We start from the raw sequence: 15,538 nt of genomic DNA on the forward strand, positions 1-15,538 counted from the left end.
CGAAAGAGCGGCTCGGCTCGGCGCGGCGCGGCGCGGCGCGGCTCGCTCACTCAGCATCCCGAGGGAGCCGCAGCAGCAGGTACAGGTGCCGGCCCCGCAGGTTGGTGCCCCGGGTCCAGCCCTGGCCCCGCGGGCGGCGGGCATTCAGCAGGTTGGTTTTCCTCGCCAGGGATTCAACCCACGACCGGGCTGCGCGCGAGGAGGGGCCGCTCCCGGCTCCGGGTGACCGTTTGCACAGCTCGATGATCAACTCCTCCCTCCCTTGCCCTGCCCCGGGGTTGGAAGTAGCTCGGAGGTAGGATGGAGGATGAATCCTGCTCCCTTTGTAACTAGGTTTTGCCCGCAGAAGAGGCCAGAGGTTGTAAGTGTTCCTGCTGCTGCCAGGCCCAGTGATGCCCTGGGGTTTTGCATGCTGTGCAGAGACTAAATGGCAAGGTTTAAATTTTAAACACCCCAAAAAGTGCAGCTTAGAAATGGTTCTGTGAGAGACCGACATGTTCCAGGGGGGAAGAATGGGGAATCAAACTTTTTCCTTAAATTACAGTTTCCTATCCTGCTTCCAAGAGGGACGGTGAACCGCTCTTTTGCTTCTGTGCAGAGGAAGCACCTTTCGGCTTGTGAACGTTTTCACATGCACTTTAAATGATTTAGGAGTCACTACAATACAAACGGGGGGCCGGGCCGTGTGGTTTTCAGTCGCTAGGATGGATAGCATTTCTTACTGTTACGTTGTGTTGTGTTGAGGTAGGGCAAAGAAATGACAGCATGGTGAAGAGAGTAATACACACGTAAAAAGATCAAAAATCACCCGTAGTACCAGCGTCACGTTACAGAAACCCGGGTCAGAAAGAACATTCCTGCCTGGAAAGTTTTTATAAAAAGTAACGTCGATTCCCTAGATGACTGTAACGTTTATTACTCTTTAGTTGTTTGCTGTCTAAAATGGAAAGTCTCTACAATGAGCATTTGCCCCAGTATGTTGAGTGTTGTTCCTTTTCTCAGTGCTTGTATTCCTGAATAACATGTCCTTATTTTTCTTTATCTCCATGTTTAGTAAATACTGCTGTGTTGATTGTGTATCAGCTGAAACCTTGTGAAATCTTGATTTGTGATCTATTTTTAATATAAGCCAAAGATCTCAAATGAATAGAACTTATTTCATAAAGCAGTTTATATCATTGTTTTAACTTTTAAATACTAAATGGCTTTGCAGACTTTTACAGAGGTCAGTATCAAGTCCAATATCAAGACTGTTCAAAAAAGACTAGTCTGGTAAATTCCTTTGAACAGGGGAAGAGTTTTTCATAAGGAATAAGAAGAAAACACCCTAATTCCAAGTCGGATTTTTTTTAAAAAGCTCCAGATTTGGTTAAATACAATTTGATCACTTTCTTCTTTTTACTGTAAAGAGCATTTTAAAACAAACAATATAATTATGCTTGTAGAAAGTATGACACCAATGCAGCTCTCCGAGAAACCTCTGCTCTTTGTTGACAGGATTTGGGTACTAAAGGGCTGGATATCATGTTTATACTGTATTTCCAGATACAACTGCTAAATGCAAGGGTTATCAGCATAGGGTTCAAAGCAGCTGTAAGGGTTAACTCTTCAGAAATTAATTGTCCAGAGTCCCCAAATAACTGGAGTTTAGGCGGTGTGCATGGGGGAGGAACGAGTTAACTAATGGTGAAATCTTGAATGTACTCGAGTAAAAGAGAAAGCTCCCACTGATTTCATTGTGGCCCAGATTTCACACTAAAAGTTAACTGCACATTAAAGGGTTAACATATTAAGTGTATTCAATCTTATGATGCGACCAGCTAAGGCATTACAAACAACATTCATATTTCCCTATTTACATCCAGAAGATCTGCTTCTCTTCAAGCGAGAGCTTGCAACTCAACTTGTGAAAAAAAGGACCTTAAGAATTTGCACTGCTTTTCTGCTTTGGAATTAGATAAGGGCTACATAGGAGGTAATACTGATTTTTTGAATTTCATGACAGAGAATGGTGTCCCTTTTCCAAAAGCAAAGCAGTTTCATCTGAAGCTTAAGATGTTTCCACTAAATGACGCTCTTTCTAAATGACGCTCTCTCCATATATATATATATATATTTGTCCTGGCAGTGTTAAAACTTTTACATTTTGCTTGAAATCGTATTGGAGGTGTACTTACATAGTCCCACAGAATATCAGTCTTAAGTCTTTTCATATTTTCTTCCCAACAGTTCAATATTCTGTATTTTGAAGGATTTTTCTTCCCTTTTGTTGGCAAAAATGAAAAAAAAGTGGAGATTGGAGAACTTTCGATTTATCTTGCACACTATGCTCTGTCTCCTTTTCATAGATGGTGGTAAATTGGAACAAATAAAACGTAAGTAAACTTCCAGAAAAATGCATCTCTCATACATCTGTGCGTGGGGGGGGGTTGTCTAACACACACGGCAGTACAAATCTTCAGATACAAATGTTGGAAGTACTGGTCTTTTAGCAGGGTCCTTAATGTTAAAAGGTTCATAATTCAGCAAAGCGGTTTCCTCATTTGCGATTTCATTTAGTACAATGAAGTCAAACTACATTTTGGTGTTTCTTTAAAACCATTCAGTTTTCATTGCTCCAAAAGAACATAACACATCAGTTGGAGAATCTGTTTTATTTCAAATGTCCTAAATAAAGGGTGCTTAATTCCATTTAGTGACCTCTGTAAACATCTGACGGATTATCTGGATTTTGTCCCATGCATAAGACTATTCTGCTGAGGTTTTCGGCTAGTGTAAACCTCTTCCAAAAGAGTTCTCTCATGTTCCAAAAACAACCTCATCTGAACTGGATGAGATCTACCCTTTGAGAAAAGTAAGGGTCCAAGCACTGTCAAAAACTTGATGAGATGTATTGAAAAGCACACAAAACAAAGGGACTGTTTCCAGAAAACCAATGATCTGTGGGAGATGTTAACACATTTCAGAAGAAGCTGAGTGGCAGAAAGAAATAACTAACAACACACTCTAGCATCGACGGTGACTACTACGGTTTTGTTGGGAGGCACCTGGAGTGTTTTTCCTTGCCTTCATGTCCAGATCTTTTGGCCAGTTTTTGCATAGCTCAGTAATTATTCTTACAGCTGAAAATTTTAGCTACTCTTTACTGTCAGCAGTTTTTCCAGCTTCTCATCCTAAATTAGTGGATGCAGTGCAAAATAAAAGAAGGTGGTCCAAAGGAAGCATTCCCTTGTCTACTCAGTTTATGTACCACCAAAGAAGCATACAGCTATCCACACTCAGAAGAGAGGCAACTTAGGAAACTGTCGGCTGCAATGTCAACTCACTAGTTTTTCAGATACTGAATTTCTTTCACAGTGCAGCTGTCTGAAGTGAAAGCAGATCACTTCACACATGCTGCTAGTAATCCTTGCATCTTGCTACCTGCTTTTAGCAGACTGAATGCTAAGAACATTCATTCCGCTCTCATTTAGTGCTTGGGGGACAAGTGGTTTTTTGATACTATGGAGTATGTTTATAATGAGGGTGATCATTTATCATGTGGCTTGACAAGAGTGAGTATCTCTGTCGTGGAGACAGTGTAATAACAAGATGCCTTCACAGTTTTTAGCAGGAGTGAGAGACACGACATTAATATTTGCTGAGCAAGCGGGTAGCAAGAGGGCTAACTGCAAAAAATGCGCTTTCCAAATTAGAGAATGGCATCTACTGCACATTAGACCCCTAATGTCTCAAACAGCAATACATTTGCAGGTTGATGAAAACTGTTTAAAAATAGCATGATATGCTCCTCTGTGATCAAGTTGTTGAGCTACAGAAATACTGAACGTGTACAAGTACAATACATGTTTCCTCGTTCTGTAATCCCAGATTTCAACACCTGTGCTGACCAGATCCTGGGCCTTTCCCAAGCAACAGCTGTTGCAATGATTTTGGAATGGGAACATTTTATTTACTACAAATTTGGCTGAATGACCATGATTTTTAATTTGTAATTTAAACAAGCCTCTAGGGAGTAAAAGGCTAATGAACTAATCCAGCATAAAAAGCACCATATGAAATAACTGTTATTCTTTGTCTGAAACTAAAGCATCTTCATGCTGAAATAGGATTCTGCATGAAAAGAAAAAATGGAGTTCTTTACAACAAACTTCTTTGCACCTTCTACAAACTGAGTTAAAGAATCCTACACAGACTATGTACTTACAGCTGCGTTTATGCACTGAATGGTATGATTTATCTATAGCTCTTTCTATTGTGTATTACTTTAACAGATTCAGAGACAAACTGTGTGTTTCAAGATAAGAAGTACCGTGTAGGTGAAAGATGGCATCCCTACCTAGAGCCCTATGGACTCGTTTACTGTGTTAACTGTCTCTGCTCAGAGGTAAATCCAGGTTTCAATCTCCAGACCTTCTGCATGTTCTCAACATTTTTTTATGAAGCTGTGTGGCCCAGACCTGCTGTGGATGTGTCCATCTCCTACTGGCTTCCTTGGCAGCTGCAGAGAAAAGAGGCAGAGAATCTTAGTTATGGGATATCTTCACAGAGGAGACCAAGACCACCAAAAAATGCCCAGATCATGCATGTCGTCTCCTTTGTTAGGCAGCAGCTTTGTACATTCCTTGCAGTGAATCTTAAATAGTTTAATCCTGGCATCCAAGTGCAATCTTTATCTTGTTACCAGAATGGAAGATCAGACTGAGCCTACACTTGATCTAACTGCAAACCAGCTCTCCAGTAAAGTATTACCAGAATAGAGAGATCTTTCCCAAGGAGGCCTATCTGTAGAAACAACTACAAATAGACAGAGTTAATGAAGGATGAGGGAAGGAGGGAGAATTGACTTGGACATAAAAGGATGGTCCCTCTGAGATATAATTAAGCTGCCTTGAATTGATGCTTAGATATCACCCTTATAGTTCCTTGGTAGTATCATAAATAGCTGCAGGAGGGAGGCATATCTAAAGGCAAAAAATTTCCCTTAGAGTACTTTAAAATGGCTAAACCAAAGGGATCTACACTTGATCTTAGCCAAAAGGCCAAGATACTCTAAATGCAGCGATCTATCTGCTATCTTTAATGGTATACATAGTCTTCTTATCTTTTATTCCCCAGCAAATGTAAAATAGTGGGCTCTCTGCAGCATTTATGCTGAGGAATTTGTTGCTTCACTTCTGTGCACAGAGGCTTACAAACAGTAGCACACAAGCTTGGCAGGGGTGCACATCTGTGAAGCAGAGAGAGTATGACGCGACTACGTAGCATTGTGAAAAGAGGAAAGTCCCCTTTTTAAGTTAGGCAGATTTTTATTCACTTTTGCTGATAATCTTCACGCAGATGTTTAAAACCTCTTTGGAATTAGTGCTTGGAAAAAAGCACTCATTAAATGTTTAAGGGCTGTACCTCATTGAGGCAGTGGAATTCACCAGAGACGCTAGCAATCTGAAGACAGACCATTGACCAATGACATTAGGGAAAAGTTGGACAGGAGGGAAGAAAAATGGTAAAGTAAGTAGAAGGCTTTCTTAAGGTCTGGGGAAGCCCCATAGTGTTTAAAGTTAAATGAGAACTTCCACAAGACATGCCAATCCATACACAAATAGACTCAAAGACGGAAGATCCTATTTCCATGACCCATAGACGCACACAGATGTGGATGTCAAGAATGGCAGAAAGACTTATGCATGGATTTGGGGAAGCAGAAGTAGGCTAGGAGGCATAGGCTAGGAGGCGACTGATAGGGGGTGCACAAGGGTGCATGTGCCCCCCCCGAAGGGGCCGGTGCTCCCCTGATGGCCAACACTGATGCTGTTGGTAGGGCTGGTGCCCCCCCCCAACAGGGCCACCGCTGGCGGCAGCTTCTGTGGGTGCCCCCCAAGATTCAGGAGGCAGCAGTAGCTCATGCCAGGAGGAGACCATGCCAGAGGTGCTTATTGCCAGGTATCACCTAGAAGTGGCTCCCTCCATCCTATGGATCTTGAAACCACATGGAACCACTGATTGATTGATCTCTCCCTCTTTTTTTAAAGATCTTGGAGCTGTGGCATGAATGTATCGCCATCCTGTAAACTGACTAACAGGGAAGGTTCCCAGTGGACTTCCCTAGTGCTTAGCCACTTAAGTTTTCTGCTGAGCAAAGATATGGCCCAAGGGATTACCATCTGAATAGTCACCTAGAGTGAGGAGGGCTCTTATTTTACCCTATTTCAGATAAATTATGATAAACAGGGGTATTGGATCATCTAGCCTGACCTCCTATACACCAGAGGCCATTAAGTTTCACTCATGCACCTTATATCAAGCTTCAGTTTAGCCAACAATTTTAATCATAACAAGCTAAACTGTAGTTTGCCACAGACAGAGAAAAGGAGAGATCAGGGAGCCACCAATGTCCAAGTCTCAGGCAACTGGGGGAAACGATTGAGTAAGAAATACAAGATGGTCTCATCAGGTGAACTATACCCGATATGCTGCCAAAAAAAGTGAATCCTCCACTCTCAAGAATCCCTGCAATTATGAGCCAGAAAAATACTCCTCCCTGACCCCAGATCCAGCAACTGGTCTGACCCTGAGCATGTGAACAAGTCACATGGGCCAGGCACCTGAGACAGCTCTCTGTACTACCTCCAAGCACCAGCGTGCTCAATATCCCATCTGCAAATACGGTTAATCTCTGATGGTTCAGAAGAAGGTAAAAAAAACCCAAACCAACCAATTTATGCATCAGAGGGAAAAAAATCCTTCATGGTGTTTTGTATGTTATTGTGACTTGTTTAAAGGAAAGACTTCCAGGTTCTAAGTAAGCAGAGTAACTCCAGGTAATCCTTTATCTCCTGTAAGTGGGAGTGCTGGCATTGGAACAGCAGTGTTGTTAATTAGCTTTAGGTAAATTGCAGTGCTTGTAACTTGCCAGATTTCTACTTTACCCTGAAATGTACTGTTTAAAACATAGAGCTCTAGTGCTCAGGCCAGCTGCTCCTCTGCATGTGTTCAGAGTTTGATTTGCAGATGGCAGCAACTAAAACAATGTTTACTGCTTTTTAGTGGCACCCTTACAGCATAGGAAGAGAGTTGAATTCTATTTGTATATGGTACAGAATTGCTCATTACATTTCAGTTGCATATAAAGGTTTCACCGTTTCATAGTTTCTAGGGTCGGAAGGGACCTGAGCAGATCATCTAGTCCGACCCCCTGCCATGGCAGGAAAGAGTACTGAGGTCAAACGACCTCAGCAAGATGTTCATCTAACCTCCTCTTAAAGACCCCCAGGGTAGGGGCCAGCACCTCTTCTCTTGGAAGCTGGTTCCAGACCCTAGCCGCCCTGACCGTGAAGTAGCGCCTCCTGATATCTAACCTAAACCTACCCTCTGCCAACTTGTGACGGTTATTCCTGGTCACTCCTGGCGGTGCTCGGGGGAACAGTGACTCCCCCAATGCCTGCTGATCCCTCCTGACTAGTTTATAACAGGCCACGAGATCCCCCCTCAGCCTTCTCTTTTGGAGGCTGAACAGGTTCAGGTCCCGTAGCCTCTCCTCATAGGGCCTGCCCTGTTGTCCCCTGATCATGCGAGTGGCCCTCCTCTGGACCCTCTCCATGCTGTCCACATCCCTCCTGAAGTGCAGCGCCCAGAACTGGACGCAGTACTCCAACTGCGGCCTGACCAGTGCCACATAAAGGGGGAGGATCACCTCTTTGGACCTGCTCGAGATGCATCTGTGGATGCATGACAAGGTGCGGTTGGCCTTCCTTACCGGTTTGAATCCAGTGAAGCCAGTGGGATGGTCCAGCAGTTAGTGAGAACAAAACTTAGGCTTGGAGAACTTTCATTATAAGTAATGATGCACAAGAAGGAATGGACCCAGATTGGCTTTCAGAGCCATGGTGAGTTTCAGGGCTAGTAAGTAATAATAAAAGACAGTCTGTTGTGGGTCAAATTTTTTGCTGGTGAAAGCAAGGAAAATTCCACTGAAATGAAGGAAGCCACATCCATTTTAAGTAGCATAGTATTCATTAACCTTCATATTGCAGCAGTGCCTGTCAACCCACCAGACTGGTGACTTGTTCTGCAAGGCACTGTAGAGACCAATAGTGAATGAGTACTCAAGCCCCAAAGAATTTACAATCTAAAAGTTGTCCCTGTTTTTTAAACCCAGCACTTCCAATTTGCAATCACTGGGCGTGTCTACATGAGATGCTTTACTAGAGATTAAAGCAAACTACTGTGCAGTAATCATCATTGTCTGCACATGTGGGCACCTATTGCACAGCAGTTTGCTCTAATCTCAAATAAATTTGCTGCCTGTAAATACAAGTAGCAAATGTATTCAGGAGTAACTACTGCACAGTATGGCATGCGTGGACAGCTAACCAGGAGAAAATTGGCTCTTGGTCAGCTGGGCAGCAGGGTGTGGGAGATTGCTCCTTCCCCTCCAGAGCTGCCTGCGGCCAAGCCAGGCTCCACCACCGTAGCCTGGGCAGATACAACATCCCTCTGCCTCAGCGGCAGGGAGCTCTGAACCCCCACTCCGGGGCTGCGGGATTGTTATCTCCCAGCCCCAGCTCCACAATGGAACTGGGGCTGGGAGCTCCGTGCACAGGGACAATTCCCTGCCCAGCATGGAGCTGACGGGACCTGCCAATAATTGGGACAATTCCTGGCCAGGCCTGGGCTGCATGGGAAAGTCTGCATGTGCAACCTGGAGGTGGCTGGGGACTATTCCATTTTAGGCAGTCCCCAGCCAGCTCTAGGCTGCACATGCAGTCTTCCACATATAGCCCAGAGCTGGCTGGGAACTGTCTCAGTCAGGGCAGGTGCTATCCCTAAGACCCAATCAGGCAATCGAAGTGTGGGGCTAGGAAAGAGCTGAAGGGGAGGGGCAGAGGACTGCCTACCCAGCCAGAGGCTTGCTGCTAGCTGGCCCACCAACGGATCATCCTGCCCCTTCCCTTCAGTTCTTTCCAAGCCCTCTGCCCCTGATCAGGGAGCCAGGGCTGGGAGCTCCATGCTGCCATGGCAGTGGGACATTGTAACTGCCTTGGCTCTGCCATTGGAGCCCGCCCTGGCACCAGGCAGCTCCCAAGGACAGGGAACAATCTCCCAGCCCCTGCCAAGAGACAGCTGTCTCTTGGCCCTGTGATCACTGCTATTGCAGGGGCTAGCACCTGGGGGAGCCTAGAGCTCCTTCTGGCTGCTGCAGGGTGCCAGTGCAGGGCTGGTAGGGGCAGAAGCAGACTGCTGCTTTGAGCAACAAATCTACTTCTGCTTTCCTACACAAGTAGATGCCTGCCTGGGGTAGGTTTACTCTAGAGTAAATTACTCTAGAGTAAACGTACCCACTGAGACACAAAATACTAGAATATGATTACTACCCATTTGAGAGAGACTTTTTTCAGAACAGAACTGCACTTTATGATGAATACAAGGAAACTGTGTGTAGGGAAAGTTAAAACCTAATCAAATGGAAATTAATTAGTTGTACCAGTCGTATATTTCTGATAACCATGTGAAAATTAAGAGGATTTATTTCAAGGTACACCTTAAACTACAAGCTGTGACAAATGTTCAGACTGAAGGTCTTTTTCTGTTACAAACACAAGTAATTTCTACAGCTAAATCAGGGTATGAATTATGGTTGGAGAAGTGGAAATCTGAAACAGTCAGTATTTTCTAGAATAATGTAGATGGTTTGCAGACACAGAAGACTGAAAATGCCCTATGTTTTAATTATAAATCAAGCCTAGATAGGGTCAAATAGAATATTTTGTTAATCATGTGAATAATGAACACTATTCCCAAGTCCTGCTCAGATTTCTTAGAAAAATGACTGTTTACCAGCTGGTTTTCTTTGTCTACTGGGGAACCAATAAAATAAGAACAGAGGAATCTCTGCAGCCTTAAGAAAAATTGCAGACCTCATGGTCTCTTGTGGTCTTGAACTAATCCTCAACAGGGGGTGCCCTGGAGACCTACTATTCATTATCTATTCCTGAGCTTTGGAAAAGCAGTTACTGAATATAATTTGGTTCAAAATCAGCTTGACTACATAAGTGAAAATTTTTCTGATCCCACAATTTAGGCTTTTCTTTTGAACTTAAAGCATCTATGCTATTTTGTAGATTTGTGCCGCATTCAGATCTCAGGGCATCTTTACTTGTGCTCCGGGGCAGATGGGGGGGCTCTCAGGAGCCACTGTTTTTGAAGTATTCAGCATCCCATAGTACAAAATGGGGGGGAGAGGGGACACTTTAACTAAAGCTCATTCAAGCTTTAAAGAGCCCCTGCTACCATTTTGAAGTGCAGGGATGCTGAATACATATGATGCAAAGGCTGCTGGAGGCTGCGTGTTAATTACCATGCATTGGAGCAGACATCTAGCACATGTATAGGTGCCTTCAGTGACTAGTGTAAATCAAAATGAGGTGAGGTATTCTAGATTTCAGCTGAAATCAGAATCTCAACCTTCATACATTCAGCACCAGAACAGCTAGGTGCAGAATAGAGAGCTGAACAATGTAAGATGACCCAATACATTAATTTATTTTATTGTTGCATTCCTCCCCCAGAATGGGAACGTACTGTGCAGCAGAATAAGATGTCCAAACCTACACTGTCCTACCCCAGTGCATGTGCCACAACTGTGCTGCCCACGGTGCCCAGGTAATTCACATTTATGATACCACAATCGTCTCTAAGATGTGCTGGGGTTGTGCTAGGTTATAAGAAGTACTAGAAAAATGCTGAGTAGCTTTCATAAAGCAAACCCCATTAGATGCCCCATTTGTGACATGGGACGGAACAGACATGTTCTTTATTATAATCAGCACTACTATTTCCTCTAGTGGCTTCTTTTTCTTGGGTTTCTTTTTAATTCTTACAACAAAAGCAGGCTCAGAATTAAAAAATGGTTGCTTGCAAACTGCTGCATTAATGAGTAGTTCTAAAATGCTATGTCAAATGCATAATCGTGTAATCTTACCAGAGAACCAGGGTAGGATTTGCCCTATACAATTACAGCCCTATATCTCATATTTTAGCTTAGCTTCCTAATGAATAAGAACTGTTGTAAATCAGAGGAGCAGCATTGTAGAATTGTATGACTGAAAATGTGATTGGATACTGTACAGCAAATTCCTCCAGACTGTACATTTTAGTACGTGCTTATTTTTAAGAGTGGGGGAGGGCAAAATAAGGCCCACAGTTTGCATCTAGCCCACGAGGCAATTTCTTTGGCCCATAGGTGTCTACCAATTAATTGTACCCCACCCAGCCCACATGCTTCACTCCCAACCTCCTGCGCAGGAGGGCCATGGCCCCAGCCAGCATTCACAACTTCCAGGCACTGCTGCAGCTGCCAGCAGACCTGCTTAGCTTCCCCTCGGCTTCACCTCCAGCGGCTCCTCCTCATGTCCCTGCTGCAGCACTCACTCCAGGCACTAGGTAAAGAAGCTGCAGCTGGGTAGAAGCATGGTGCATTGGGCTGGTGGGAGCACAGAGCCCAGGACCCAAGCTTAGTGGGGTGACAGGAGCATGGAGCTCGGGTGGGCAGGGTGTGGGTGTGTGTGGGGTTTGTGGGGTGTGAGGGAGGATGGGGGGACCCCCCCACATGCCCCTATGGTACACAAGCGTCACTGCCGGTGACAGTAGGAGGCAGCAGGCCTTCAGGGTGCTCGTGGCCTGTGAGGGCACAGCCCCCAGGCAGCATGCAGCTCCAGCCAGGTTTGGGAGCTGCATGTAGTGGCAAGAAGTGGAGCCAGGTAAGCAGGGAGCAGGGCTCCCCGCGACTTTCAGCAGAGTCCCATGAGCTGCACATGGCAGCAGGGAGTGGGAAAGGCAGCTGGCTCCATTGTGATGGGCTTCCCTCTTGTAGCACGTGAGTCCCAGGTGCTGTATGTGAGCTCTGTGTGACAGAGGCAGGTCAGCCAGGGTGGCCTGGCTCTGTTCTTTGCCACTGCGTGCAGCTCCTGAAACTGGGTCCCCACTGAAACTGAGTCCTCCAACCTCCCTCACACCCCACAAACCGCACAAACACACACACCCTGCCCATAACCCCCACATTCCTCCCACATATACACACCCCCGCAACATACCCTATACCCCTACACACACACACACAGCTCCACACACCCTCACAAACCCCAAAGACATACACACCTCACACCCCACCATACACACACCCCCCAACCATACCCCACACACAATATACGAGAGTAAGATTATTTTTGAGCTATTGTGCAATCACTTCTATATACGCTACACAAAAGTACATTAATCAGGACAAAAATATTTTTAAAATAACATTAAAATACATTATAGTAGATGTTTGACTTTTAGAATTTGATTTGGCTTTTTTCTGGTTCCAAGATGGCACTCCCTCCTGCAAAAGGAGCACTTCTGGGGGCAAGGAGAGGTACTTCCAATGGCAAAGGTCAGGGGTTAGTGGGCAGGGCACCTTTCAAGGGCCGGGGCTATCATTGTGGCCCTCCACAGCTCACCAAAACTCATTAAGTGGCCCTCCAGATGAAATAATTGCCCACCCCTGGTTAAGAGCTACTGTATAAAGGAGACCAGGCAGGATCTTTCATGTGGCCATTACAACATCCCTGACATTGCCTAATGGTTGGTAGGTTTGATCTGGGGGTTTCCCTAATTTCTTTCTTTATGGCACCCATTATTGACCATTAAGAAAAGGTACTTATGCACCACCACAGAAAAAACACTTATTTCATTGCCGGAGGAAAAGAGCTGTTTCACTACTGAAGTGGGTGAGTAGAGGATGGTGTGCAAGAGCAAAGATCTGTGAGTCATTGTACTGTTCGGTGGCATAAAGAACACACCTGTAGGACCCTCTGCACAGCAAACATGATCCACTGCTTCGTCTGTTCTGTGCCTCCTTCTGGAGCCTGTCCACGGGGGAGCTGAGTTTCTTGCAAACATCAGCTAGCAAGCCTGGCTTGTAGCTCTGAAGGTCTCTGGATCGCAGCTGTTCCAAAACCTGAACCTATTAGTTTGACTGCATCTATCTCCTAATCTCTCCTGCTCACCCAGGCAGGACTTCTCCCTCCAGGAAGATTTATAATGCTTTGTCCTGTCTACATTTGTATTCCAAGCAACACTTTGAACACTTCACTGTGAAATTGCATTCCAAAGTGTAATAGAAGTTGTACCCTCACAAATGAGGACTCGTACATGCCTTACCTGAATACCAACTGGCAGAAAGTGCAGCCCTGGCCTGCAGCTTCCCTGGACCTATACAATAAAGAAATAAAAGCCAGGCTGGAGGCATTCATCAGCAAGCCAGGAAATTGGACCAGTAGCAAAAGGTGGTGGGCAGAGAGAGAGGAGCTTCTAAGAAGGCAGAACTCTATGGCCAGTGCTAGCTTGTGGCAAACACACGGACGTCTTCTGACTGCTTTCCCACAACAACATGTGTATCTTAAACCTTAAAGATTCAGTATTAGAGAAAATCTTACTTGGAGAAAGTATGTTTTGCTAGTTTCTTGACCAGGTGTGGTATAGCTGTGCCCTATGTCAGAGTGATGGTAAACCCCAGAAATTCCTCTGTCTTTTTTTTTTTAACCAAATATAAACAAAATGTACTATCCACATGCAAAAAACACAGCTACAAACTAAAAAAAAACAGTTAACACAGATCACACTGATAGGATAGAAATCACGGCAGACGACCCAAAATACATACCCAAAAAGGCAGATAAAGGCCTTTTTTTTTTTGCATTTTATTTGACATTGGTGGCTTTCTGATCATTTTGGATGCCTACGGGCATGCTTTGATGCATTCTAATTAGAACATGTCAGAGCAGACTTGATTAATCAAGTTTGCTGGAGCTCCAGCATGCCTTATCATCACGTGTATTATGCATCCCATATTTCAAAATGGTCACGGGGGTGCTTTAACTAAAACTCATCAAATGAGTTAATTAAAGCATCCCCACAGCCATTTTGAAACACAGGAGATTTAACACACATGACGGTGAGGCATTATAATTAGAGTGTCTCTCCGGGAACTCCTCTAATTAAAAAGTACCCTACCAACCCCTACGCCCTAGTATGTCTATAGGCACCCTTCCTGTTTTCCAAGGAGGGTTTTTTTGCAGTGGCTTGGCTCTGCTACTGAGATGTCTCATCCATCTGGAGGCTTTTTTTTCTGTTTTGGTGTTTTTAATTAACAATGGCCAGGTTAGGAGTGGTCAGTAGAATCCTGGAGATCCTCAAAGGAAAGGAAACAGAGTCTTCCCTTTGGTTGTGTTAGATCACATCTGTTTCTCTCCAGCACTGAGAGAATGGTTCTTACATTGACCTTGGAGTGGGTGATATCACTATTACCATGGCAGGTCATCAGCAACCTGTTTTTTGGAATACAAGGGTAAATTCAGATTAGACATCAGGAGGCGCTACTTTACTGTCAGGGCGGCGAGGATCTGGAACCAACTTCCAAGAGAAGTAGTGCTGGCTCCTACCCTGGGGGTCTTTAAGACAAAGCTAGACAATCACCTTGCTGGGGTCATTTGACCCCAGTATTCTTTTCTGCCATGGCAGGGGGTCGGACTTGATGATCTGCTCAGGTCCCTTCCAACCCTACTAACTATGAAACTATCTCACTTGCAGTGGAGAAAGGGGATGCCAAAAAATACCAAATGGCTTTCTCCTAGCTTTCTTGTGTATAGAGCTGGTTTTTAGGGAATAACTGTTTCTTTGTTATATATTCGTACTATACAGTACATCACAAAATGAAACCGTGACCATCTGGAGCTATAATGATAATTAATGATTAATATTTCTGGGTTACTTAAGTTTGGTCCAAGAAGCTTTTTAGATTCTGGCTCTTTTTCTGCCTGTGAGGCTGTAGCTGGTGACTCCAACAGAGATCTGTGCTGAATATTCCAACGATGGTAAGGATGGAAGTTCACAGGTCTCTTATTAAATCAGGTCCTTTGCTATTTTGCTGGCTTCTCTGCTAATGTTGCAAGTATCTGACTTTGTATATCTGAATCTATCAAAAATGCTAAAAATGATTGTGGATGGACTGTGGTCTATTGTCTTTTTTAGAATCATCCGGAAACCCATGTGGTCAAACTGCAACATACAGCATGTTGTTGTGTTGCTAACCTATGCAGTAGGCAGCAGCTTATTTAGAATTGTGCATAAAGATTATTTAATAGTGGATCATTTTGTTATAGATCAAATAGATTTGCACCAGCACTGAAAAAGATGTAATTAGAAATCTCATGTGGGTTCAGAGGGTTTTTTGCATTCTGCTTACTGCATTGATTGTACATTTCATACTTGGATACCTTAGCTTCAGTAGCAACAGTCATTCCCGACTAGAACAGAAATCTCATATTTTATTCCCATATTTCTCAACACACATGATGCTTTACATTTCCAAAGTTGTGGCATGTTGGAAATGTAAATATCTTTTGCGCAGAAGCCCATGGTATGGTCTCAATCATTCTTTTGGCTTGAAGGTGTCTGACAGTCCATTTGATTTTCTTCTTAAATGCTTGTAAGATTCAGT

The 15,538-nt window shown here is 44.2% G+C and overlaps 1 protein-coding gene across 3 annotated transcripts in view; it reads left to right on the forward strand.

The window, feature by feature from the left end:
• Positions 1–14: 14 nt before the first annotated feature.
• CHRDL1 (chordin like 1) overlaps positions 15–15,538 on the forward strand; it is a 59,466-nt gene continuing 43,942 nt past the window's right edge. For 2 of the 3 annotated variants that reach the window (XM_019540405.1, XM_019540407.1), the window contains exons 1-4: positions 246–1,975; positions 2,230–2,375; positions 4,275–4,387; positions 10,569–10,662. In XM_019540405.1, coding sequence (XP_019395950.1) covers positions 2,279–2,375; positions 4,275–4,387; positions 10,569–10,662 — 304 coding nt within the window. In that variant the 5' untranslated portion in view covers positions 246–1,975; positions 2,230–2,278. Of the gene's footprint in view, positions 152–245; positions 1,976–2,229; positions 2,376–4,274; positions 4,388–10,568; positions 10,663–15,538 lie in introns of those variants that run through there. The other variant, XM_019540406.1, reaches the window with a different exon arrangement.

This window comes from Crocodylus porosus, unplaced genomic scaffold (genome assembly GCF_001723895.1).
Source record: "Crocodylus porosus isolate Cpor-Errol unplaced genomic scaffold, CroPor_comp1, whole genome shotgun sequence".
Lineage (NCBI taxonomy): Eukaryota > Metazoa > Chordata > Crocodylia > Crocodylidae > Crocodylus > Crocodylus porosus.